The 25,009-nt window shown below is 45.8% G+C and overlaps 1 protein-coding gene across 2 annotated transcripts in view; it reads left to right on the top strand.

Annotated features, from left to right (window-relative positions):
• Nucleotides 1-25,009, top strand: part of LOC135900120 (uncharacterized) — a 172,385-nt gene that overhangs the window by 29,631 nt on the left and 117,745 nt on the right. For both annotated transcript variants that reach the window (XM_070530841.1, XM_070530840.1), the window contains exons 19-46: nucleotides 777-894; nucleotides 1,459-1,598; nucleotides 1,693-1,816; nucleotides 1,896-2,041; nucleotides 2,135-2,258; nucleotides 2,333-2,484; nucleotides 2,565-2,682; nucleotides 2,838-2,977; nucleotides 3,074-3,197; nucleotides 3,288-3,430; nucleotides 3,502-3,628; nucleotides 11,787-11,938; nucleotides 12,340-12,460; nucleotides 12,553-12,704; nucleotides 12,869-12,989; nucleotides 13,101-13,261; nucleotides 13,373-13,499; nucleotides 15,386-15,522; nucleotides 17,451-17,574; nucleotides 17,667-17,812; nucleotides 17,896-18,019; nucleotides 18,099-18,250; nucleotides 19,850-19,973; nucleotides 20,060-20,211; nucleotides 23,733-23,856; nucleotides 23,934-24,070; nucleotides 24,136-24,259; nucleotides 24,337-24,482. In XM_070530841.1, the coding sequence (XP_070386942.1) occupies nucleotides 777-894; nucleotides 1,459-1,598; nucleotides 1,693-1,816; nucleotides 1,896-2,041; nucleotides 2,135-2,258; nucleotides 2,333-2,484; nucleotides 2,565-2,682; nucleotides 2,838-2,977; nucleotides 3,074-3,197; nucleotides 3,288-3,430; nucleotides 3,502-3,628; nucleotides 11,787-11,938; nucleotides 12,340-12,460; nucleotides 12,553-12,704; nucleotides 12,869-12,989; nucleotides 13,101-13,261; nucleotides 13,373-13,499; nucleotides 15,386-15,522; nucleotides 17,451-17,574; nucleotides 17,667-17,812; nucleotides 17,896-18,019; nucleotides 18,099-18,250; nucleotides 19,850-19,973; nucleotides 20,060-20,211; nucleotides 23,733-23,856; nucleotides 23,934-24,070; nucleotides 24,136-24,259; nucleotides 24,337-24,482 (3,780 nt within the window). The remainder of the gene's footprint in view (nucleotides 1-776; nucleotides 895-1,458; nucleotides 1,599-1,692; nucleotides 1,817-1,895; nucleotides 2,042-2,134; nucleotides 2,259-2,332; nucleotides 2,485-2,564; nucleotides 2,683-2,837; nucleotides 2,978-3,073; nucleotides 3,198-3,287; nucleotides 3,431-3,501; nucleotides 3,629-11,786; nucleotides 11,939-12,339; nucleotides 12,461-12,552; nucleotides 12,705-12,868; nucleotides 12,990-13,100; nucleotides 13,262-13,372; nucleotides 13,500-15,385; nucleotides 15,523-17,450; nucleotides 17,575-17,666; nucleotides 17,813-17,895; nucleotides 18,020-18,098; nucleotides 18,251-19,849; nucleotides 19,974-20,059; nucleotides 20,212-23,732; nucleotides 23,857-23,933; nucleotides 24,071-24,135; nucleotides 24,260-24,336; nucleotides 24,483-25,009) is intronic.

Genomic DNA, 25,009 nt, shown 5'->3' with positions numbered 1-25,009 from the left:
GCCGGAGTTCTTAGAAACGACCAGTAGCTGACGTCATTAAACAGCACCGTTGTCAGTTTCTGGAACACGGAAGCCACGAAAAAAAATATAGCAAACGCAGTATCGAAGGCGCGTTTTTTTGTGGATACCTGGCAGAAATGTGTGTGCCAGGTTCTTTTTTTTTTTCAACGCCGTCAGAAAAAGAAAAAAAAATGTTAGTGGCCACTGCGAAGACGTAGATGTAGGAGCACTCGGCCATCAAACGCGAACTTCTTGAGAGTTAGAAATTGATGGATGCGTCTTGCACCTGCGTGCGCGTCCTACGCAGCGCACATCTCAATTCCAAGCGGCGCGCACTGGCCGTCGCGGGGTAACTGTTTTGTTCGTCGTCCACGTTCCGCAAACTGTCACATTGGCACATACGAAGAAAGCGAAAAGAAGGCCGGGGGGGGGGGGGAGGGGAGGGTACGGGGTGGAGAGATTGTACCTTTTTGATAGCCTGGTGCAGCGAGAGGTGAAACGTCCGGCACTATTAGGCAAAGAGTTTTTGGGATCCGTTGCTTTTTATGCAATGAGAAGCGACAGCTCGGTTCGGCTGCAACCCCTCGAATAAGCTCGCTTGCACCAAGCAGTAGCAAGCCGCTGACGCTGTGATGTGTATATCGCATGATTACCTACGCGCATTTATTTCGTGGTTGGTAGTACTACGCGTTTGACTTCCTCCTGGAACTTCGAGTCCCGCTGAAGTTCCGCTGGTTTGAGATTTCCTTTCGACCTGTGACTTTCTCTCCTTGTAGACAAAAGTTGCACCAAACAAGGAATAATTTCGAAGCTGAAACAGTGCGTTGGATTCCTGTTCGTCCATGTTGAGAAGTATTCTACAGACTACGATGTGTACAATCACGACACGTGCAGGTACGTGAAGACGAGGCCTGTTCTGGTCAGTCTGCCCTGTGTCCGCAAAAATTTTCCCTCTTAGCCCTCTTTTCGCAAACAAAAAAGACTATACACGTTCTACGTTTAAATTCCTGCAATATATAGCACTAAGTGAACGACAACCACAGCTCTCAATGCCGTCAGAAAAAGAGAAAAAAATATTACTGGCCACAGCGAAAACGTAGGAGCACTGGACCAGCGAAGGTGAACTTCTTCGAAGTTAGAAATTGATTGATGCGTCCTGCGCCTGCATGTGCAGTCTACGAAGCGGACGTGTGTACGAGATCAATTTTCGGAAACCTGATCATAAACTGGTACTTCGCCTATTCTACAAGTTTTACTTAATGGTCGATAATTCAAGTCCATAGACCATTTTAGCAGATCTGAGAGAGACCGACAACTCGTCATCGCCCAGTTTGCAAACATCAATTAGAATCGTTTGACATTGGTCAGCATTCTTTTTTTTTCTACGAAGCTGCTGTAGTTTCGCTGGTTACGCATACTATACTAAATTTAAATGGCACACGCCACATCTCTCTTTAGATACGTCCAAGAGTACCAGCGGTGTGTGACAGACATTCTTAATACATCATGCTCTCGACAAGCTGTATTACTGAAGCTCGATGACATCAAATATTATACAAGCCATCTGTACTCAAAGTACGAACACCTGTGTCGCTCAGGTAAATAAGTTTCATTTTCTTAGAGGGCCTATTGGACGCGGCTATTTATTGTGACCATAAACTGATTTCTATCTTTGCGTAATATCGCACAAAGTTCCCTTTTGTGAGGAAGCGGCGTTGGTGAAGAACCTGTCACAGTGCACTGGCTACATCACTGTCAACGTTCTTCCGCATCTCAAGAAAACATCGGATCAGAGCAGACTTAACTTGGCTTGCAAGTAAGACGATATTTGTGCGTTCGAAGTGCATCCGCCTGCTTGCGGAAAATGAGCGTTGCAATTTAATTTTTGCTTTCAGTGGCCTGAAAGGCTTTCAGAGGTGCGTTAAGATGACTGTCCCAAGACAGTGTCAAGGGTCGAAGGTGATGTACTCGTCGAGCATCCTATACTACACAAGGGACATATACCAGAAGTATAGTTGGACGTGTGACGCGACTGCGAAAAGTAAGTGATACTGTCGACGCTTAAAGCTCGTCACTGCGAATTCATGGTCACTCCAGCCTACACAAAACTCGAGAGAACTGATTATTTTTCCAGACCAGCTCTGCAACACTGAGGCGCTGCATAAACGGCTACCCATGTGCTCAGGTTTCATAACGCATAAAGCAGCAGTACACGCTGCCAGTAAGACTGACCGTCGCTCTTTAAAATTGGCCTGCAGGTGAGACACCCAGCCCAGCAATTTATTTTTCTTTTCGTTTGGTAAATGCAACACGCTTTCCTTTTACATTCTAGCGCTGTGATGGACTATCAGAGATGTGTGCAGGGAATAGTATCAGAAATATGCCAGGATCGCCAGTACATGCCCGAGACGGCTGAGGTGAAACACTACATGCGAGACCTGTACTTTAAGTACTATTGGACCTGCCAGCCAGACACTTCACACGGTGATCTCTCGCGTATCGCAGTAGCGGCCACTTTTGGTCCCGACGTGGCCGACGTTTCAATGGGTGTAATTTTATTGCAGGGAAAAAGTGCGACGAAGCCAAGCTTGAAGAAGCTCTCCACAGTTGTCAAGGGTTCCTGCTAACGCAGGTTCTTGTTAACGCTAACGGAAGCCTTCTGCGTATGACTGAGGCTTGCAGGCAAGTGTATTCACGAGGGCTTTACTGTGATTCATGCGAAAATAAACTTTCGGGTGTAGGAATAGCGAATTAAGACATTGCTGGAGTTGACTGGAATCAGTCTTAAAAGAAAATGACTTCAAGAAGCATCGTTCACTTCTTACCTTCATGCGCAGCGGACTGGGGGATTACAACTTTTGCCAGTGGTATCTTACTCAAGAGGTATGTCATTCACCGAAATCTATCGACGAAATGTCAAGCGGAAATTACCTCTCAAGTGACCATCGCTTCGTGTGTGAGGCATTTGCAAAGCAAGGTTTGTGCCCTATGGAAGCGCTATTTCTCAGAATGAACACGTAACTGGCACTAGTTTTCCGCAACACTCACCCGCTTTGTCTTGTTGCATGTGCAGAGCCCACTTGCAATAAAGAAGGCATTATCCAGGTGATCTCAGAATGCTCAGGATACATGAGAGATTACATCCTGCCTAACATAATCGAGTACGGCGAGGAAACGACGAGACCAGCGGCTTGCAAGTGAGCATATTTTTCTCGTTCACTTCTATCAAGCGATTCAATTTTTGCAAGAATTCTTGGCCTCCAATTATGACTGTTCTGTGGTTTCAGAGGGTTTGTCAACTACAAGGAGTGCGTCAACGCAGCGACGGAAAAAATATGCCCGAAGTCTAGGCTAAGTCCGACTGACGCAGCACAGATTGAGAGCTATAAAGACCAATTATACCAAAAAGTCAACTGGACTTGTTTGCCTGGTATGCTTAAGTAACATTGCTTAAGCTCTCCAGGTCACTGTCGAGCTTTTATTCTTTCATTTCTCCTTCAGGCAATTCACATTTGTCCGATGCCTTATGCAATGTTGATGAGATTCAGATGAATCTGACCACTTGTTTGGGTTTCATCGACAATATCCTAAACTCAAAGAAGCTGAAAAAAACTATCGAAGAGTGCCGGTGAGTACAGCGTCGCTTTTACTTTTCCACCCAACATCCCCATTGGTGGTCGCTTTTAGCACGAACTTCTTGGTAATATATGCGATACTCACAACAGGTGCACTATTTGGCCTAGGAATGTTACTTGGGAAATACGACGCTCACGAAGGCACTGTAGATCGAGTCTTTCATCTGCCATTAACGCAGTGTTACAGCCAGGCCGACTTACCCCGCAGCATAAGCACAACAGGCGCTGTATTAATGTTAGGGTAAATCATTTGTAAAGCTTAAAAGCCTATCACGGCGACCGGTCTTAAGAAGGTAAAAAAATTGTAATCACAAATGTTTCCTACGTGCAACTGTTGACTAAGTTCTATTACTTTCAGTAGTTCGGCCGAGGAATCCGGGCTTCAGTTTTGTTAAGAGGAAGCTTTAGCTCGGGGTCAACTCCGATGCCGCCTATCGAAATGCATGAAGTACGCATAAATACTTGTGTGAGACAGCCCGAACCGATTTGAATAAAATGTGTTGCATATGAGAGAGAAAGTAAAATTATCGTGACTGTATGAAGCAGAATTTTTATTTATGGCCAGATTTTTTAAAGGTTGTCCAAAATCGGCAAGCAAGAAAAAAGAAATAGAAGCACGAAGTTTACAAATTTGTAACTCGCTTCATGAAAAATAAATATCGAAGTGCTGTTAACTGCATCCGTTAGAGCATAAAGAGAACACATTTCATATATGAATTTGCAGCTCAAGTGAATATGTTACAATGTTTACGAAACGTCCTACTTACATGATAGTTCTATATTTAAAAGCGATGCCTAATGCAACAAGTTTGTCCACTTTAGATGTATTATTCATTGCAGTTTACAGAATTGTCGATATTGTTTTTCATTGCGGAGTTAGAGTTGTAAACGTGGTAGTTTATCGAAGTTTTGCAATTTTCAACAATATTATAGAAGAACTCGACGGCCTAAATAAAAAAAAAAATATTCTTCCTACTGTAGCTTTTTCTTTTAAACGTAAGAAACTTCATTAAATTCAATGCAGTGGTTGCCGAGAAAAGTGACTTCAGCGTTTCGATGTATTCAGATAGGAGCCCCCGAGCTAACGCTTCTTCGCAAGGTAAGACCTTGCTGGGTAGGTATGTTTGTCGCGAAATCGGCGTTGTCACTAAGCGGCTGCCGAACGAAACACGGAAGACATAGCAGGGCTCGCGAGCTTAGCATAGCGTAAAAATAGTTTCTGAAAGGTGGTCACACAAACAGAGAAATAGGCGTGGCGGACGGTTCCATGCACGTGCTCGAAAAATTAACCCGTAAACGTCGAACGTGTATGCCTCCGGGAGCTTGGAAACCGCGCGCGCATTTTTGGATATAATCGTAGCACCGCCGTTTCCTAAATCTGGAAACCTTAAATGGGCGCAGTGTGAATGTGAGGTGTAACTATTTTCATATTCTAACCACATAATTGAAGTGTGGAGACAAATGAGAGTAGAAAAATGATCAAATTGCCTCCGGCGAGTGCCGAACCTGCATCCTCTTCATTACGCGTGCGATATTCTACCAATCGAGCTACGGGGACGGCTGTTCTGACGTCGGAATTCTCGGCTCGGATATTTATGTATTTGTGCAAGATCCGATCCTGGGACTGTTAGCCAGCACCACTTCGATGCCACAGCTGGCGGCGGACGTGGAACATCCATTTAAACATAGGCGCCACGTAGTACGTGAACTTAAAAGCAGGTGATTGGCCAATAAACTGTAGTATGCTACTTGAAGGCACCAATGCTTTCAAGGAGTTATATATATATATATATATATATATATATATATATATATATATATATATATATATATATATATATATATATATATTGTTAGATACAACCACATGACGCTAAGAATAATGACCTGAATTTTCGTTGTTTTTTCGGTGCTCCGCGAGGAACACTTTTGCGCTGCAGCAATGCACTTCTTGCGAAGGTGGTGAAAGTTCATTTCGACGACGGCTACGTTTTCTGTGCTGATAAGTTTCTTCCCCTTGAAAAGGCAGTTGTTCAGTGCTGGGAAACATTTTAGGCCTGCTCGCCAGCAAGAAACGGCGAGACGCTTTTGTTTGATTTGTGTAAGTGTAGCGATGGTTTTCTTCTTCTTAAAGGGGATGAATACGTTACAGAGTTACAATATACGTTACAATGCTAAGTGATACATTTAATAAGCACACTTGCCGCACATGTGTCTGTGAGCTTTCCGTTGTACTGTAGTCTACTAGTCTGTCATTAAGTTAACGTGATGCTTGCTCCACTTAAAACCAGGGTATCGAACTGGAACTGCACCGAAAACTGGGAAAAGCCGTTATTTTTGCTCGAACCGGAACTTAACCGGAAAGATGAAATTCTTTTCACTCTAGAACGAAACCGACAGGAAAAAATAGCGGTTTTCGGGTCAGGTTGGCCGTCTTTTCAGGTGCTTTTCATCCATGCATTGCCTGCCCTTTGTTACGAACTTTGTACCGCTGCACCACTATTACGACTTTGTGGTCCCGTAGCGCTCGTCACCCGTTTCGTGACAGAGCGTTGGTAGCGAAGACTCCGAGCCAGGCGTCGATGAGAATAACAAAAGGGATTTTATACATTATATACAGGTCATTGTACAGGACAAGATCGGATCGGCACTGGGGCCGAGAGCTCACACAAACGCGACTGTTCCCGCACGACGGCGTCCGGCGAAAACGCGTGACACATCTCACCCCAGTCGGGAGCGACACTCTCTCCCGGTGGGTCGGCGGATCCTGTTTTTCAGGTGGCGCGTCGCTGCTTTTATAATCCCCGAGGAACCATTGTCACTCAAACGGCCCAATACAAAGTCAGCACACGACGGTCGTCCGAGGGGTCCAACCAGCGACCGCGCTGGCCACCCGGTTCAAAGTTCGCGCGCGCGGTGACCTCCATGCAAGAGGAGGTGCGGCGCCGGGCTGTCTGGTACTCGCGGACACGTCCAAACCTGCTGCTCGTCGAGGCTTCTCCCGCAGGATCCCGCTGCCTGACGGCTCAGCATCTTGACTTGTGAAGGGAGAATTAGGGCGCTCGCAGGATAGATTCTGCATCTTGCAGATTCGGAATCCGGGCTTGTGGTGATGGCACAACAGCATCCCCGCCCTCAGATAAGGCGCCGGGAAGACGAGCTGCCTCCACGTGGCTCGGATGCCAGGCGCGCACGTTCGTCAGGCTCGTCCAAGTTCACGTCCAGTGTCGGAACGCCAGGTAACTTCACGTGCCCAGGTCCGACTCGCCAGGACAGGAGCTCTGCTCACCGCGTCGTCGCCAAGGCACCTTGACCAGCTCCGCTCGGGTCGTTCCTAAGACCTTGCTTCTCGCCACTGGTCCCGCTTGGTCGTTCTGCAGCTTGCAAAACCGACCGGCAAAAGGCAACACCCAACACGAACAAGTGCCCTCTGTCTCCCGTCAAACACCAGACAAGGCCATAATCCAAATCAACCTAACTAAATCGCTATCCCTCTTTTTGCTCCCGCTGCAACAAGAGGCAGGTGTACGATCTAGCACACAAGGCTCAAACAATCAGTTTTCAAATCAACAACACAACAAAATAGAAACAATTATTAATCAGCAATAATAATTACAAATAGAATGGTCCCCTTGAAATCACTTGGACCGAAAACATACTTCTGAGGAAGCAAATGAGGTCATTCATTTTTCCCGGCGATATTTTCGCGGAATCCGAAGCTGCTTATATTTGCGACCCTGCTTATCCGTGTAGCGGCGGTACAATAAGCCAGATTCCTTGCCAAATGAAACCCTCTTTTTTTTCACTCCCCGTTTGACGCTCTTCCTCAGATCGGCTAATGAACAGTCTTCCTGTTGCTCGCGAATCAGACTTTCTCTTTCAACTGCAGCCTGCTCCTGCCGGCTGGCGGAAACCGGAGCGAGTGTGGAGCCCGCGTCGCCTAATTGCGGCGTCGCGTCTATATCGCGGCTAGCACTGCACGCGTCACTCCCACTCACTTCCAGGACCCGCTCGTCTAGGCCAGCGTCCGAGCTCTGCCTCTCCCGTGACTGCTCGCCACTCAAGTTACCTTGATCAGTCCGTGTGCCGCACCGCCTTTCGCTCACCGACGCTAAGTCAAGTTCCCTCGACAGCGGGCGCGCTTTGGATCGCCTGGGGGCCATGTACGCCACGTCGGCAAAGAATGATTTGCCCTGATCCCTCAGCAGCTGCTCCGAGCTATTTGAGAAGAGGTAGGAAAATTGCTCCGGGAGGGCGGCTGACACAGCGGCTTCGGTGTTAAGTTTCCCAAACTCTCCTTCAATGATAACCGTTGCGATCGGTAAACAGACACTCTCCTTCTCGGCCACTTGCCGTATCCTAACGCACTCTCCCGTAAAATCACTCGAGGAGACGAAAGACGGGTGAACAACGTCCATAGTTGCTGCAGAGTCCCGCAGTGCTCGGCACTTCTTGCCGTTTACCTTAATTTCCTGCACATAGGGCTCCAATAGACGTATGTTTTTGCGAGTTTCCTGTATAGTTGCAAAAGCAATTCTCTCTGGGCAGCTTGCAGCGATGTGCCCTTGCTTTTTGCAATTGTAGCAGGTTAACGGTTTCCGTTTTTCAAAAGAACGCGTCATTTCGTTTCGCTGTTTCGGACCATCGTCATCATTCTGAGATGCATTTTGTCCATCCCTTACAGTTTCTTTGGGAAGGGACTCGTCTTCCCGAAACTCGCGACGCGTGATTTCCTTCCGTTCGTCGGGCTTCCCGTAAAACCCATCTCTTCTATCTGCTTTTTCTATGCGCACTGCCTTGCTGTGCAAGCTGCGGCGGGTGTAATACTCTTCCGCTAACTCTGCTGCCTTGTTTAGCTTAACCTCCTTTAGCCTATCTTGCAGCCAGAGCCGGACATCCTCATCAATGCAACGGTAGAACTGCTCCAACGCGATGCATTCGACAATTTTGTCGCGGTCGTCGAAAACCTCTTCGCCCTTCAGCCATTCCACCAAGTCGGCTTTTAGACGAAACGCGAAGTCAACATTCGACTCCTTGCCCTTTTTTGCATACCGGAACCTCTGCCGGAAAGCTTCGGGCGACAATTTGTACTTCCGCAGTAGCGCTTCCTTCACATCACTGTAGCTCTCAAACGCCTCTTTCGATAAGCAAGTTATTACGTCTGATGCCTCCCCAGGAAGCAACGCTAACAGATTCTGTGCCCAGAGGGATCGCTCAATGCTATTCCGTTCGCACACGTGCTCAAATTTCACGAGGTATTTGGCCATATCCTCTCCGACGACAAAGGGTGGAAGTTGATCGCGTATTCTTGGACCGTTAGAAGTGAGACTAGGCGCTGGCGAGTTATTTCGGGTCTCCAACTCTTTCATTTTAAGCTCGTGCTCACGAATCTCTCTCCTTTCCTCCACGCAACGTTCCTTCTCCCTCTTTTCCTCCTCGCGACGTTCCTTTTCTCTCCTTTCCTCCTTTTCCTCTTCGCGACGTTCCTGTTCTCTCCTTTCCTGCTCGCAACGTTCCTTCTCCTCCCTTTCCCGACGTTCATTGATATCCGCCCAGGCCTCTGCGGCTTCCTCCGCCGTTACGTCCCCAGTCCTCATGACCTCAAGGATCGCATTCTTTCTTTTAGTTGAGCCCAACTCAATGCCCAACTCCTCACAAATTTCGAGAAGTTCCTTCACCTTGTACTTCTCCATCGTTCACACTGTCCTCCTGCTGTTTACCCTTTTTGAATATACCTGCCGTACGCTACTATAACACTACTAGTAAGACATATGCAAGTATTTCACACACTGCCCTGTTTACCCCCTCAGCATCCCCTGGTTTTCAAAACACTCTTACTAGGCTTGAAACACACAAGGTTATCACAATGCAACACCAAATCCTTCCCTAAGCTACTATAACCTGTGTCAGAGAAAGTGTGGTGTTTGAGGTAAACTTCAGGCACTCACCGCGCCGAGGTAGCTGATGCCGGACAATCCCGTAGCTGCCATCCAGTGTTACGAACTTTGTACCGCTGCACCACTATTACGACTTTGTGGTCCCGTAGCGCTCGTCACCCGTTTCGTGACAGAGCGTTGGTAGCGAAGACTCCGAGCCAGGCGTCGATGAGAATAACGAAAGGGATTTTATACATTATATACAGGTCATTGTACAGGACAAGATCGGATCGGCACTGGGGCCGAGAGCTCACACAAACGCGACTGTTCCCGCACGACGGCGTCCGGCGAAAACGCGTGACACATCTCACCCCAGTCGGGAGCGACACTCTCTCCCGGTGGGTCGGCGGATCCCGTTTTTCAGGTGGCGCGTCGCTGCTTTTATAATCCCCGAGGAACCATTGTCACTCAAACGGCCCAATACAAAGTCAGCACACGACGGTCGTCCGAGGGGTCCAACCAGCGACCGCGCTGGCCACCCGGTTCAAAGTTCGCGCGCGCGGTGACCTCCATGCAAGAGGAGGTGCGGCGCCGGGCTGTCTGGTACTCGCGGACACGTCCAAACCTGCTGCTCGTCGAGGCTTCTCCCGCAGGATCCCGCTGCCTGACGGCTCAGCATCTTGACTTGTGAAGGGAGAATTAGGGCGCTCGCAGGATAGATTCTGCATCTTGCAGATTCGGAATCCGGGCTTGTGGTGATGGCACAACACCTTGTGGCTCATCTATGTTACCTCATTTGTAGATACACACCATCTTCTCGTGACTTTAGCACAGTTAGTACGGTTTTCAGCGTATTGCGTCATTCAGACTAGGTGTTGTGTTAACACAATATTTGCATCCCATCCGACCCGCGGACTCGCGAGACTGTGGTGCGTGCAAAGTACCTGAGAAAGTGGAGCACATATACCTGTTGTTTGTCCCCGGTATGACTTTGAACGGCAGGCATTGATCTGTTCGTTAAGGCCGATCCACACGACAGACCAAATTGCTCTTTTTGAGCTTGGTCCCTGCATCACGTGATAGGACGTCACCAGTTCGTGCGGACCGCCGTTGGCCCGCGCAAGACCATGGCCCTCGCGGTCCAACAAATCACCGAGGCTTTTCCCGCTTGAGTTTTGGCGGCGGACCGCATGCAAACCGCAGTAATTTTGGTGTAGCCGACGAGTGTTGTCCGGCAGCAGAGTGTCTTCAGCCAAATCCAATCTAGTTTTCGGCTCAGCAAAAGCCAATCGTTTCATGTCCGCCGTTTCACCTACGCGTGCGTGCAGCATATATATTTTTCAAACACCATGTCCTCTTGGAGTGACGAGGAGCTTTTTTATTTTGTATACCTCGTTGAGCAGTTCCCGGCTTTGCGGGACTCCAGCAGGAATGATTACAATGATAACACGAAAAAGCGTTAGTGTAGCTGGTTGGTCTGCCCTGCCGTCTACTATGGCGGTCCGCCGTGTGGATGTGCTCTGCGCCGGACCAGACCGCGGCGGGCCGTGACCTTGCATCACGTGACCGATCGGCCCGTAGACTTGGTCCGTCGTGTGGATCGGCCTTTAGCGCCAATTAACAACAGGCCGTTCGGTGAAAACGTTTACTGGGCCATTGACAGGACATATCAATGAAGCGAGCCATTAAGGCTCTCTCAGAATTTTTGGTTAACGCAGGCATATATTCAAGTGTGTGAACTAGCCCTTCGAATACGAAGGTGTATGTAATCGCATCGTACTGTCTGTCTTCATCCTCACTTCCCCTTTCCCCCTGAGCAGAGTAGCAGGCTGGAGAACTCTCTGCTTTTTTCTCAATATAGTATCCTCTCTCTCTTTCTCCTCAATAAGCTTCGCTTCGCATAGATTCCAGTATTTGTGTTGGATTTACATAATGCTTTTTAACTACCTGCGGCGTGAAGAACAAACAGGCGTAATCTTTCAGTGCAGTTTGGCAGTAGCGTCGACTTTATATACAAAAAGAATATGCAGTTTTTCTGTAATTATTCTTCGGTTATGCAAACGAACTTCAACCGGCTCGAACCGGTTTGAACATTTATTTTTCTCTCCGGAATTGAACCGGAACTGAACCGTTTTCGGTGAACTGAAACGAAAACCGGAACGAGAAAGTTTCGATTCGACACTCTGCTTAAAACAAACCCAAAGAAATGCCGACTTTTGCCCAAAATATTTTTCTGTGTCATGTGTGAACGCTTCAATGTTCGTTTAAATTGCAGAAAGTTGACACTTTTTCACGAGTGCGTGAAATATCACACGGATCTACCTTGCTCTGGTATGCAAAAAGTCCTTGAGTCGAAGAGAGTCCAGTATTACACGCAGACAATCAGCAGATATGTCAGTGAAATTTGCGATGCACCGACGGAACCAGGTAACACTAAAACAATTTTTGTGGTATATCGGGATAAAGTCGTATACGTAATAAGCCTTGCGATGGTATGAATGCTTTACTAAATAAGATGGGCAAAGTAGTTGGGGGGAGGAGGGGATACATGCAGAGTTTAACTCTCCCCTTTCTTATTTGCTTAAGCCATTCGTGTATCATAATGAACTACTGACTCTCCTATGCTCCCGCACTTGTATGCAATTGACAGCTTGTTTAAAATCCTGGCTTTTTCTTGCATGTTCTCATCTTCTAATGGCCACTTCATTAAACCCGAAGAGCGGCCGAAAGTTATTCGTGCCCACAAAATAAATTGCAGCTATTGAAGCAAACTCAGTATTGAAATTCTAACAAGGTTTCCTACGCAACGCGATTTTTCTTTCTACTAGATACATGCATCAAAAAAGAGCTGGTTCCCAAACTTGCGGAGTGCTACAGTTTTATAAGATACAAGGTCATCCCAAGGGCAAAGTTTATCAGTGACTCTTCTGAACTGGATGAATCCTGCATGTACGTATTCTGTCGTGCTTTTGCAACGGTTTTGTGGAAGTAGTGTACGCCTGGTTATCTAATTCAGAGCACGTTTCTTTCCTTTCTTTTAGGGCTGTAAGAAGTTACCAAGCGTGTGTTCAAAATGTCGTAGAATCAACTTGCAACACCAGTGAGGACGTGATGAGTGATGATGACGTGTGGAAATATGCTGTCAGGCATTACGGAGCTTACAATTGGACCTGTCGCAACAACAGCTACAATGGCAAGTGGTTGTTTACAAAAAAAAAAAGCGTTGGCGTAATCTCTTTAAGACCGTCATTTTTTTTATTTTTAACGCTCTTGACGCGAGCAGAGCCGTTCGACACAATTTTTTTTTCCGTTCGATGTACAAGTACTTTTGATTCTTTACTGTGCTTTATTTTGCAGATATGTGTCGCAAAGAGTTTCTTCTCGGAAACCTTACTGAGTGCGTTGGCTTCATTACTATATCTGTAATTCCGATGAGCAAAGACAAAACGAACCCTCTGCAGCTGCGAAAAGCTTGCAAGTGAGTGGATTCTGTGCGAACTTAGCGCTATGGGTATCCCTATCACTTTAAAGAGACAATATAGCCTCATGGCTTCACCTGCACTAACTGGGTATTCGTTCTGACTTACAGCTCCCTCCTGGGATTTCAACGATGTGTGCTATCTCGCGTGCTTAGTTCTTGCCAGTACAACAGCGCCGTTCTTGAAACGCCTGAAATTCGTCGCTACACGCATGAGCTCTACGATCAATACAAATGGGTCTGTGATGTGCCCGACACTAGCGACATAGAGGGTAAGGCACTGTACTATTCATGAGATTCTCTCGCGCTTATTTTTCTTGTCGCGCATGACCTTGTTCTGCTAGTAAGCTGCTTAAGAATAAAATTCTACTTCATCTTTGCAGAAGAAATTGCTTGCAACGACCTGAATATAGTACAACACCTCAAGAACTGCTACCCATTCGTCGCCTATAACGTGATCCCCAACGTACAGCACACAGACATCGAATCTAAAATTCGGACTGCTTGCATGTGAGTACACCTTTAACAGCGTGAAATTCTTATCGGATTGCCTCGCCGTGCAGGAAAAATCAGAGCTGTCAGGAAAAGTACAAGGAGCAGATGGTCGTACAGTTTTTAACTTTAAATTTGTAACCACCTATTCAAAGCTTGCTGCCCCACAGCAAAGCTAGTGAGTGAGCCTTTCTAGACCCAGTTAACCATGGCTGTAATTGCGACACACTCAAATAATTTAGGCGTAAATACACTTTATGACGTGGCAAGTATACCAGTTATCCTAACGAAGTGGCGAAAATTTATGACAAAAAGTGTTATGCCATATGCCACGAACTCTATATTCATATGGATGCTATTATCCTAGCCGCGAATATGACAAGTCAGTTCTACGGAAGCCCGCAAGGTGAAGGAAGGGTCACGAAAGACAAAACTGTCATTAACCCGACTGTGGCACGAAGCTACAAGGGAAGCAAACCCATGCAGGTTTCTTAAAAAGAAAGCTTCGCAGTTAAAGAAAAATTCGTCCTGGTCTGGGGGTCAAACCCAGACGACACTCTGTTTTTCCGGGTTGGTCGCTTTACCGCCTCAGCTGACCAGTACGCTAGCAGATAGCAGCACTGCGTCAAACTGATCTACAACTCGAAGCAGAAGTACATTGAATATGGCAAATCAGTTCTGCGGAAGCCCTCAAGATGGAGGAAAGTTCATGAAAGAAAGGTTGAAAGAGAACCTTCCTTTCCTTTGAGGTCTTCCGCAGAACCGATTTGCCATATTCAGTGTACATTTACTTCTAGTTTTCGATCAATTCTGCCTCGCGCTGCAGTTTGCCAGCCTTCTGGCTAGCTAAGATGGTACAGCGACCGCCTCGAAAACCGGGTTCCATTGCCATACCAGTACAATTTTTCTTCAACTCCGAACCATTCTTTCTGAGAAAACCATAAGCGTTTCCTATGTAGCTTGGTGCTACATTTGAGTGACTGGCAATTATCACTTTCGTGACAGTTATCCAAAGCGTCTATTTTGCGCAGCCAGTTAATTATAATTGGCCTGCTAAATTTTATTTAATCAATTTATTCGCGCAGGGTGTAAATGTGAAAGTTGTCGACGATGTCGAGAAGCGACCAATCACGCGTTAATAGCTACACAGGTCTTTATTGGTCCCTTTTCCCGATGAGCTTCTAGAAGTGCTGCGTACACAGCGACACCTAATACTACAATAAACATTCGCAGACGCGTTTCGCAAAATCTGCGGATGTACGATTGAAGTTGCTGACGCATTCTGGAAAAATCGTCCGGTTTCAAGTTGCGGGACACTTCTGAGCTTTTCTGTGTCGTTTCGCGTATGACCGATTTACTACCGCAATCGCAAGAAGAAAATAAAGCCAAATTACTGTTCACTCTTTTGTCTGGTTCGAGGCGCAAAAGCGGACTGATGATATTATTGCGCAGCTTGTACAGCAAAATTTGTCTCCACTTTATTGCACGTTCCACTTTAAGCGCGCATCTTTAGGCCTTGACATAACGGGAAGCCGTGTCTGCGAACGCCCGCCTGGGTAATTGCAATGGGTAAGTAAAAGGGGACATAACAAATAAATTAACAATTAAAATATGAAGTAACCTTTATAAACATATGGTACGATTCGCGCAGAGCCCTTCGCTGTATTTTATTCTGCCCTAAGTCTTGGCGGCATTTAGCTGGGCAAGCCGGGATGTAGTTGCTGAGTACAGCGTCACGGAGCTTGGTGTTTGGCACTTCCACTTACGTAACTTTTCATTATGACGTGGTATGATGGCTAACTGAATACTGTTTCTTATTGTAGAACCCAATAAACTAACATTGCTGCTGCACATGTTGCAGTAAATTTTTCTGTGAGCGCTAATCTTCAAACAAACACGTGCAGTGGCGTACGGGATTACCAGCTGTGCATCAACACCGTGCTGCAGACGTGCAAGCACAACGCTACTTCCCTTGAGGATATGGTAGTCAGGTATTACACCAACGAAGTCTTCAGCAAGTACAACTGGACATGTGAAACCGGTTAGTACTCTACATGTTACCATTTCATTTCCTAATGAGATTATCACGATATAGTGACGGCGAAGGACCAATCAGCGCCAAACAGCGAGTCATGAATCTAACTCTTGGTTGGGCGAACTTGTGGCTCAGCAAAACAAGTAACACTCGGAGCAGAACGATAGCGGCGACGACTATCGTCGATCGGCTCGTCTTGCGCCGAGCGATAACCTTTTTAACATGGGCCTTATAACTTAGAACTACTGCAATCTGTTTTATTCTAATCTTCTGACGTCAAATTTACGTAAGCGCTGACCCGAAGAAAGCATCGGGCAGTGACCTCAGTGTTGTCTCTGAACAGCCCAATAAAACGCTCTCCTCGTTCGTAGGTCACGTTTGTTCTTTCTCAAAACGAATAACATTGGCTACGCTGAGCGTTCTTTTTTTATCTAATTGGCTGACAAAAGGTGAGCAGCATGCTTAAGTGCAGATAGTTTCGATGGGGCCGAGCCAGAGCAGTGAGATTAGGTAATCGGATGAAGAGGGTGGTGCCGGCGTCTACGATTGGTCCGCTTCCCCCTACTTAGCTTGCTGTGGGTGTTTGAAAAATTGCGGTGGCGTGCAACGGAAGGTTTTGAATGCCTCTAAAAAGTGTCCTCAGCAAATAATAGTTGGCAGAGCGATGTCGTATACGTGCCGAAAGCACTCGATAACGTTTTACTGCCATGCAAAAAAGCTTTATTATTATTATTATATGAAAATAAATCCATGCACACGGGTAGGTGCGAGTAGCGAGTGCCTGGTTGATTGGCCATCTTTTATTCCTTTCGGAACGGGGCAGTCTCTGGCTATGCAGAAAAAAATTCAATTTTGTTCGGTTTACTAATGCATCTTTAACGCATACACGTCACTTTGACGCGGTGAGTTTTCGCGGTTTTGCGACGTCACGTTAAAAACAGACGAAGTGGGCACAGCCCGAAACCTTTCGACCAATAGTAGAGGGCTAATGGCGAAAAGGAGTGTCGAATAAGGAATAATTAAAATTTTTGTTTGGTTTAATCATGCATAATCAGTGTTGCACGTCATATCAGATGAGGAGCTATCGCGGTTTTCGTGACGTCGCGTCACAGACTGGTGGAGTTGGGGGGTAACCCGAAAATTTTTTCCCCAATCGTGGAGGGCTGATTGCAGAATTGGAACAGAAAAGTTTGGGATAACTTTGCGTTATATCGCCCTAGCTGTTAGCCGGTGACACACACACAGGCGCCTGTGTGTGTGTGTGTGTGTGTGTGTGTGTGTGTGTGTGTGTGTGTGTGTGTGTGTGTGTGTGTGTGTGTGTGTGTGTGTGTGTGTGTGTGTGTGTGTGTGTGTGTGTGTGTGTGTGTGTGTGTGTGTGTGTGTGTGTGTGTGTGTGTGTGTGTGTGTGTGTGTGTGTGTGTGTGTGTGTGTGTGTGTGTGTGTGTGTGTGTGTGTGTGTGTGTGTGTGTGTGTGTGTGTGTGTGTGTGTGTGTGTGTGTGTGTGTGTGTGTGTGTGTGTGTGTGTGTGTGTGTGTGTGTGTGTGTGTGTGTGTGTGTGTGTGTGTGTGTGTGTGTGTGTGTGTGTGTGTGTGTGTGTGTGTGTGTGTGTGTGTGTGTGTGTGTGTGTGTGTGTGTGTGTGTGTGTGTGTGTGTGTGTGTGTGTGTGTGTGTGTGTGTGTGTGTGTGTGTGTGTGTGTGTGTGTGTGTGTGTGTGTGTGTGTGTGTGTGTGTGTGTGTGTGTGTGTGTGTGTGTGTGTGTGTGTGTGTGTGTGTGTGTGTGTGTGTGTGTGCGCGCGCGCGCGCGCGCTTCTTTTTGTCCGTGTTTTCCTTGCGCTTGTACAGTTCTTAAAAGGGGAATACTAATGTGCCCACAGTGCCACAATGTATACGCGTCAATATTAAAAGGAGTACTTACAGGACAATCTTATCTTTAGGCATCTTCTGCCGGGAAACCGAGCTCATTAAGAACCTTACTCACTGCAATGGTTTCCTTACGTACAAAGTACTTCCAAACATAGTCGACAAGCATCACTACGGAAAACTACACATCGCATGCAAGTGAGTGTATTCAAATCTTATTAGTCTGCGCATAGTTCAGAGCTTTGCGTTGTAGCAGTGTCCAACGTTCCGATATTCACTACCCTATACAGAGGCATCAAAGATTATCAAAAGTGTCTGGATTACACTATTGATATGAAGTGCAGATACAGCAAGATTTTATCCAAGGACAATATCTGGACAAAGATATCCAAAAGTTACCAAGCATACAAATGGGCTTGCGATGCTGCTGTGCAAGGTAAATGGAAAAGAAAACATTACCGAAGAAATACCTGTTCTCACGAGGGCGTATTTACTAAGCGTCTTGCGTGGTATACGCAGAGGCGGAGTGTGACGAGCAGAAGCTAGAAGAAAGTCTCAACGAGTGCATAGGAATCGTTGAGTACGACGTCAAGCCGTACAGCGATAATCCGAGGGACAAAGAGCGAATCAAGACGGCATGCATGTAAGTTCGCCATCCCAGTACTTAAGTATACGTGTGCTATATATACATATATACATATAAATAAATACCAAATTTCTAGGAATCTGAGGGAAGCACAAAACTGTGCTAAGCTGGCCATGTTTCAAGTTTGCGACAACCTAGCCGTGCCCGACAGTGCTAACATAAAGAGACTACTGTACCGTATCATCGAGAAGTACAACTGGACATGCACTCTGGCCGTCGATTACAAAGGTACTTAGAATTAACTGCTTATTTGTAATAATGTACTTTTGACGAAATACATGTTTCAGTAAATAAGCATATCTTTCAAGATAAAAATATCCTAACGTCGCTTCGTTCCCACATGAAACTCACCGTATACATCACTTACATTTTAAGTAACACGGAATCTTATGTATCAAGAAGGATGGCCTTGAAAGGCAATTGCTACGCATCGAAGTTTGAACACCGCAGGCGCTCAGCAATTAGAACGAACTAATGGACATTGGACAAATGAGAACATTCAAGCAAGTAACTATCGCTTAAAGTATGGGGAGCGCAGCATATGCGTGTTACTATGGCTCCAACTGGAACTCAGGAACAATTTTGTTAAATTAAAAATACTAAACTTTGACCAAGTACAAGGCGAGCTATGTTGAGCTATAGCCGCTTGTATTGCGCTCACTGAAAGCAACTAGTAGAGAGCAACATTCCACTGCTGGTATCTCTACTGAATAAAAGGCATATGATTCAGTAGAGATACCAGCAGTCATAGAGGCATTACGTAATCAAGGAGTACAGACCGCTTGCGTAAATATCTTGGAACTTATCTACAGAGATTCCACAGCTACCTTAATTCTACGCAAGAAAAGTAGGAAGAAGATAATAAAGGAAGGGGTCAGACAAGGAGACACAATCTCTCCAACACTATTCATTGCGTGCTTGGAAGAAGTATTCAAGCTATTAAACTGGGAAGGCTTAGGAGTAAGGATCAACGGTGAATATCTCAGCAACCTTCGGTTTGTAGATGACATTGCCCTGTTCAGCAACACCGGGGACGAATTACAACAAATGATTGAGGACCATAAAAGAGAAAATGTCAGAGTGGAGTTGAACATTGATATCCAGAAGAAAAAGATAATGTTCAATTGCCTGGCAAGGGAACAAGAGTTCAGGATCGCCAGCTAGCCTCTATAGAGTCGGCGAAGGAGTATGTTTATCTAGGTCAATTATTCACAGGGGACCCTGATCAAGAGAAGAAAATTTACAGAAGAATAAAAATGGGTTGAAGTGCATACGGCAGGCATTGCCAGATCCTGACTGGGAGCTTACCACCATCATTGGAAAGAAATGTGTACAGTCGCTGCATTCCACCGGTGCTTAGATATGGGCCGGAATTTGGAGGTTAACAGAGAAGCTTGAGAACAAATTAAGGACCTCGCAAAGAGCGATGGAACGAACGAAAAATGTTGAGCGTAACGTTAAAAAACAGGAAAAGAGCGGTATGAATCCGAGAGCAAAGAGGGATAGCCTATCTTGTAATTAAATTTAAGAGAACAAAAAGGAAGCTGGGCAGGCCATGTAATGCGTAGGATGGATAACCGGTGGACCATCAGAGTTACAGAATAGGTGCCAAGAGAAGGGAAGCGCAGTCGAGGAATGCGGAAAACTAGGTGGGGTGATGAAATTAGGAAATTCGCAGGCGCAAGTTAAAATCTGTTGGCGCAGGACAGGGGTAATAGGAGGTCGCAGGGAGAGGCCTTCAGCCTGCTGTGCACATAAATATAGGCTGCTGCTGCTGATGATGAAGATTTGTTCAATGCTTCTTGTTACATTTCTTTTGGCACATAGCTCAAATGATATGCGACAAGTCGAGCTTGTTGGAAAATATAACGGAATGCATGGGCTTCATTACAATCAGCCAGCCCAGCCAGTTTCATTCCTCAGGAAGCCGTCGTTCCGAGTCCCTGTGCAGGTAGGATCGCGGTGTTTCTTACAGTTATCACAACTCCTCATTGTTTTCCTTTTTTTTCTCTTTTTTTTCTTATTACATTTAAAAAGTCATTACCAGGACTACAGGCATTGCGTCGCAGACAAGATAACAAGCGCATGCCAAACCTACGACGATCTCCTGGAGCATCCGGATGTTGTTAACGCCACGACCACCGCTGTGACAACCGTCAAGACTGCTTGCTCAACCAAAGTTTCTACCGGTATGGCTGGTGCTTTTTAACAGTTTATTTGAACACCAAAATTATCTGAGGTCGCGAACAAAAAAGTCACCTGAAGGCTTAACAGGCACATCATGAAAATGATATCGCTCAACCTTCAACAAACACTTATAACGTGCTTTCTAGTTTAAGCCGTGTATTAGTGGCCACAGAAAAGCGTATACATGTACACTATAATGCACTTCCTATATGTACAGAGACGTCAGATGATCCTTAGCTACACTATGCATATTGCAGCAAATGATTATTCGGAAATATCTGGGAAAAGAAAGCTTTTGAGAAACTTAACCGATAAGTGCCGAACGTTTAATGACAGTTTAATGTGAGCGAATGTTGCGCGTATTTTTCTCCCACCTCAAAGATGGATATCATGTTCAGCAACAATTTTTACAAAAGTGTGACTATTTCGTGACGTGATCAACCGTAGTGGAACAAGGAATGTCACTGGGGGAAGCCAACTTTCCAAGACCCTTACTCGAAATGCCGGCTCCAGCGACATTCCTTGTTTTATGACTGTTAATCACTTGAAGCAGCCATCTTACTGTGAACCTCTCTTGTTTTATATTTCGTGGGATTGGTTTAGCAGGAGACTAGCAGTTAATTATTAGTGAAGACTAGTTCATGTTTTTTCAAGCTGTTAGGTTGAAGCTGTTAATTTTGCTTTATTCCACGCCTTCCCCATCGCATTGATGGAAATAATAATAATAATAATAATAATAATAATAATAATAATAATAATAATAATAATAATAATAATAATTATTATTATTATTAACGACGTTTCGGCGGTCATTCAAAACTCTTCGATTTTGTTACATACTGATGATACTAAACCTCAAAGCGGTAAAAAATGTTAATGATTGCGCCGCTTTTCAGTAGGACATTGCGAATTTCCCGTTATGGTGCGCTGGAAACAAGCTCATCATAAATGCCTCAAAAACGAAAGTTGTAAGCTTCACGCGAAAGACTAAGAGGACTTGATTTCCCGATAGCGTTAATGTTCTCCTGCCAAGAGCTCAGGTAACGAAGGACCTTTGAGCGTACACCAATAGCTCTCCGAGTTTCTCGCCCCACGCTCAACAGACAAGGTGTCTGTAGCGAGACTTCAAACAACCTGGGTCATTTGTAACTTCATATAAGAGCGTATGCCTTCCAGTTCTTCTGTACGCCTCCGTCGTTTGGGACGGCACTTGTAGGTCAAATTGTGAACTGGAAAACTGTGAAAAGAAAAAAAAATTGCCGACGATTACGTTACTTTCTAATGCGAAATTTGAGCGCAGCTCTTCAGCTGTTTCGGCTTTTCGATATATTGAGGCAAATAATTCGAGCAAGACATGTATGTACAGTTACAGATAACCTTTGATTCTTCACACATATTCCTTCTTCAAAAAACACTCCACTCCCTGTTCTTGATTGTCATGAAGGAAGCTTTGTGGTCGGAGAACTAGATGAATATATGCTCGACTTATTGCACCCATGCCTTGTTCAGCTTAGCGCACCTCTGGATTCTGGCGGCGATGGTACTGGGCCTCTGCTCGGGCAGCTCGTTTAGCGGCAGCGGCAGACGAAGGACTTCCACCGGTTGCCTCGCTCATGACTCAGAAAGAACTGGCTGAGAACAAACTATTTATATAGGCAGACGGAGTCTATTATAATATAAACCGTCTGTGAGCCTCGGATAATCCATCTCGTGCGGAACATTTCGCACCAGCCGCCGCGAACGGAGTGGCGCAACTGCCTCGCTTATCGGGAGGTCGCGGGAGGCAGCGCGTAGACACACAGGGACGTTGCGCGGCGAAGAGATGGCAGCGACTCACCAACGCCGCTGACGCTGCTAGCGAGACAACTGAAGAAGGTGGCTCTGCGTTTCGGCGTGGGAAGCGCGCACCGTGATCCGCTGATACCGAGCCGGCGCTTCGGCAACCGGAGAACACCGCGCGAGAACGCGCGGTCGCCGCCACGGGGGAGGGGGGAGGGAGGTAGGGGTATACGCAGCGGCGAACGGCGGCGGCTGTGCGTTTCGGCTTGGCCAGCGGCACATCATCGAGATCAACCTCCACCGAGCCGGCGCACTGATTGCCGCCGCACAGGGGTGGCATTGCGGGAGGAGCGGAGAGAGCAAGGCTCGCGCCGTGCGCAAGAGGTGGCGCCAGGAGCGCGCGCAGCTAGAGCAGCGTGCTGGCCCCGGCTAAGGAGCTGGTTACGGCGAGGGACAACGGCGACGCGAAACGCAGGAACGGGTGCCAAAGAGCTGCGCTTTAAAAGTTCACATATATATTTAATTATCGATTTTGCCAAAAGCCTTCTATCTCTATAGAGGCACCCTCACCTGTAGACGCAACAAATCAGATTTTCTTTTATCCACATATTAATACATGGAAAAATCTGCTGCTCGCGCTTGCTTTGTAATGTGGCGCTTTTGCATTCCGCAGGAAGCACAAGGAAACATCGCGCCTTCCAGCCTTCACATTTTTGTGACCCTCTATTGCAGAGGAATTTCAATAACTGAACGAAAACTCTCATATCTGTTGTGTGTTCCGACATTCTGTAATTCTTTTTCTTTTTCTCCACTTTTGCTTTGTATTCCTTTAGTGTACACATTTTATGCTCTGTTAAAATCTGTATTCGCGAAACTTTTTTATGTGTGCGCGCGTGTGTATGTGTGTATGTGTGTGTGGGCTTGCAGTGTTTTCCCTGTGCATTGTTTAGTCGAGTGCGCCAGCACAATGACCCTCGTGGTTGTTCCTAGGCACTTTAATAAACACATTTGATTATTATTATTATTATTATTATTATTATTATTATTATTATTATTATTATTATTATTATTATTATTATTATTATATCAACAGGGGAATATTGCACATTTTAAGCATAAGAAAACAGCGCATTGGCCTCTGGTGGTACACTGTATGTAGCGTTCCGTATTTCCGGTATATACTGTAAAACCCCGCATTCGAGCCGCAAGGCAATGTATGTACATGTCTTTTTTTCAGTAAGTTTACATATTATTTCCATGCTTGCGAAGCGTCGCCTTTATGTTATTTTCACTCAAATGGTGCATTAATTGATTATGTAGAGTATTTGGCAAGTGTTCAATAATTATGTAATGTCAGGTATGTTTTGTTTTCTCCGATAGTTGTACAATCGCTTTACAGCACAAGTCCCGATAAACAACGATTCAAAGGAAAAATAAAACCGATAAGTAACCCCAGAATTTGAAGAAAAATAAATACTGAAAACACGGAACCCTAATTATATGTGAGAGACTGAGCTAGCGTGCTCAGATTTCAGTGCACATTGTCTATCAAACTTGTTTGGCTGTCGCAGCGACCTGTAAAGACTACTAATCAAATAACTGAGTTTCAAAGTATTGACATGACAAAACTTACACGAGGACTCTCAACATGTTCGTAACACCAATCGCTCGTATTGAAAACGAAGCAACCCTTACAATTGGCGTATGAGAATTGAAGCTTTATGACTGGTGATTTTGTTAACAGGAAGCCTGTGCTCGACGACTAGCCTACGGAAGCAGTACGCGACATGCATGGGCTATTTGAGGAAATTCGCCATCCCTCGGTTACACGACACGTCAAGCCGAGCAAACTTGAAGATCGGTTGCAAGTAGGCTTGTTTCCTCCGCTATTGCTGTCACGCCTTTTTCGGTGACGTAATATCACTAATTGTACGATGTGTTACAGATATCTGGAGAGTTACAAGAAGTGCTTGGCTTTGAAGACCGACATAACATGCACAAAACTTAAAAACTGGGTAAACAACCCCGTGAAGCGCCAATTCGAGCGGCCGCTTGAAATGTTCGAGACATTGTGCCACAGAGGTAAAAAAATCAGACGACTTCTTAGCTGTTTTCTACGTGATTTCTGATTTTCAATCTTCTTTCAGACGTTCACTGTGAGCCCAGTAACATCGTTAAAGAGTTCGAACAGTGTAGTGGCATACTGCAGTACAACTTAATCCCATTTTCGTTGGACAAGGGAAACTCTGAGAGACTCGAGGTTGCCTGCTCGTAAGTGCCTACCAGCTGATTTTCATTTTCCTTTCAGTTATGTTATTGGTCTCTTGCTACGCGGATTCCATTTTCAGGGCCCTGCGTGCCTACCAACAGTGTCTTGCAATTAAACTGTCACCCTGCGAGGCGCGGCCAGGCTTTGTTTCTAATTTGGAAATACGGAAATTCACCGTGAACACGGTAGATCAGTACAAGTGGGTCTGCGACTACGTGCCTCAGGGTAAGTTACTTAATCAAAAAGAAAGAAAGAAAGAGAAAGAAAGAATTCATTTTCTTTGAAACTGAAGCGAGTTGGGGGAGGAGTGTGACAAAAGTGGAAAAGGGCATTTATGCGGTGTATGAACAAAGTTATTAGGGTGACAAATTAGAGATCATGTGTATGTAGGATTTTATGGCCTAGACTGCACTAAACTGGTTAATACGACATGAGTAAAGCATGAACGAGCGAATTGGCAGGAATTCTCGTTACATTTGTCTAATAGGATACGTAATGCGCCGACTTTTCAGCCGTTCACTGTATCATTGTGATGCGCAACTGAGGAAGCTGCTGTCTGCGTCGGAACCTTCGTTAAGACGCAAACCATTTCTTTTCTGGACTTATTCCACAATATTACGAATTCAGTGTTGCGACCTCATGCGGTACTTTTGTTGTACTCCTGCTTAAATCGTTAACACGTTTTTCGGTGACATCGCATGAACGGTCTGCACACCTCTGTCAAAATATTTATCTTACACTTCTCCACACCC

Source organism: Dermacentor albipictus, chromosome 1 (assembly GCF_038994185.2).
Source record: "Dermacentor albipictus isolate Rhodes 1998 colony chromosome 1, USDA_Dalb.pri_finalv2, whole genome shotgun sequence".
NCBI classification, from domain to species: Eukaryota; Metazoa; Arthropoda; class Arachnida; order Ixodida; family Ixodidae; genus Dermacentor; species Dermacentor albipictus.
Note: the sequence above shows the minus strand (reverse complement) of the source record. Positions and strands in the feature narration are given on the sequence as shown.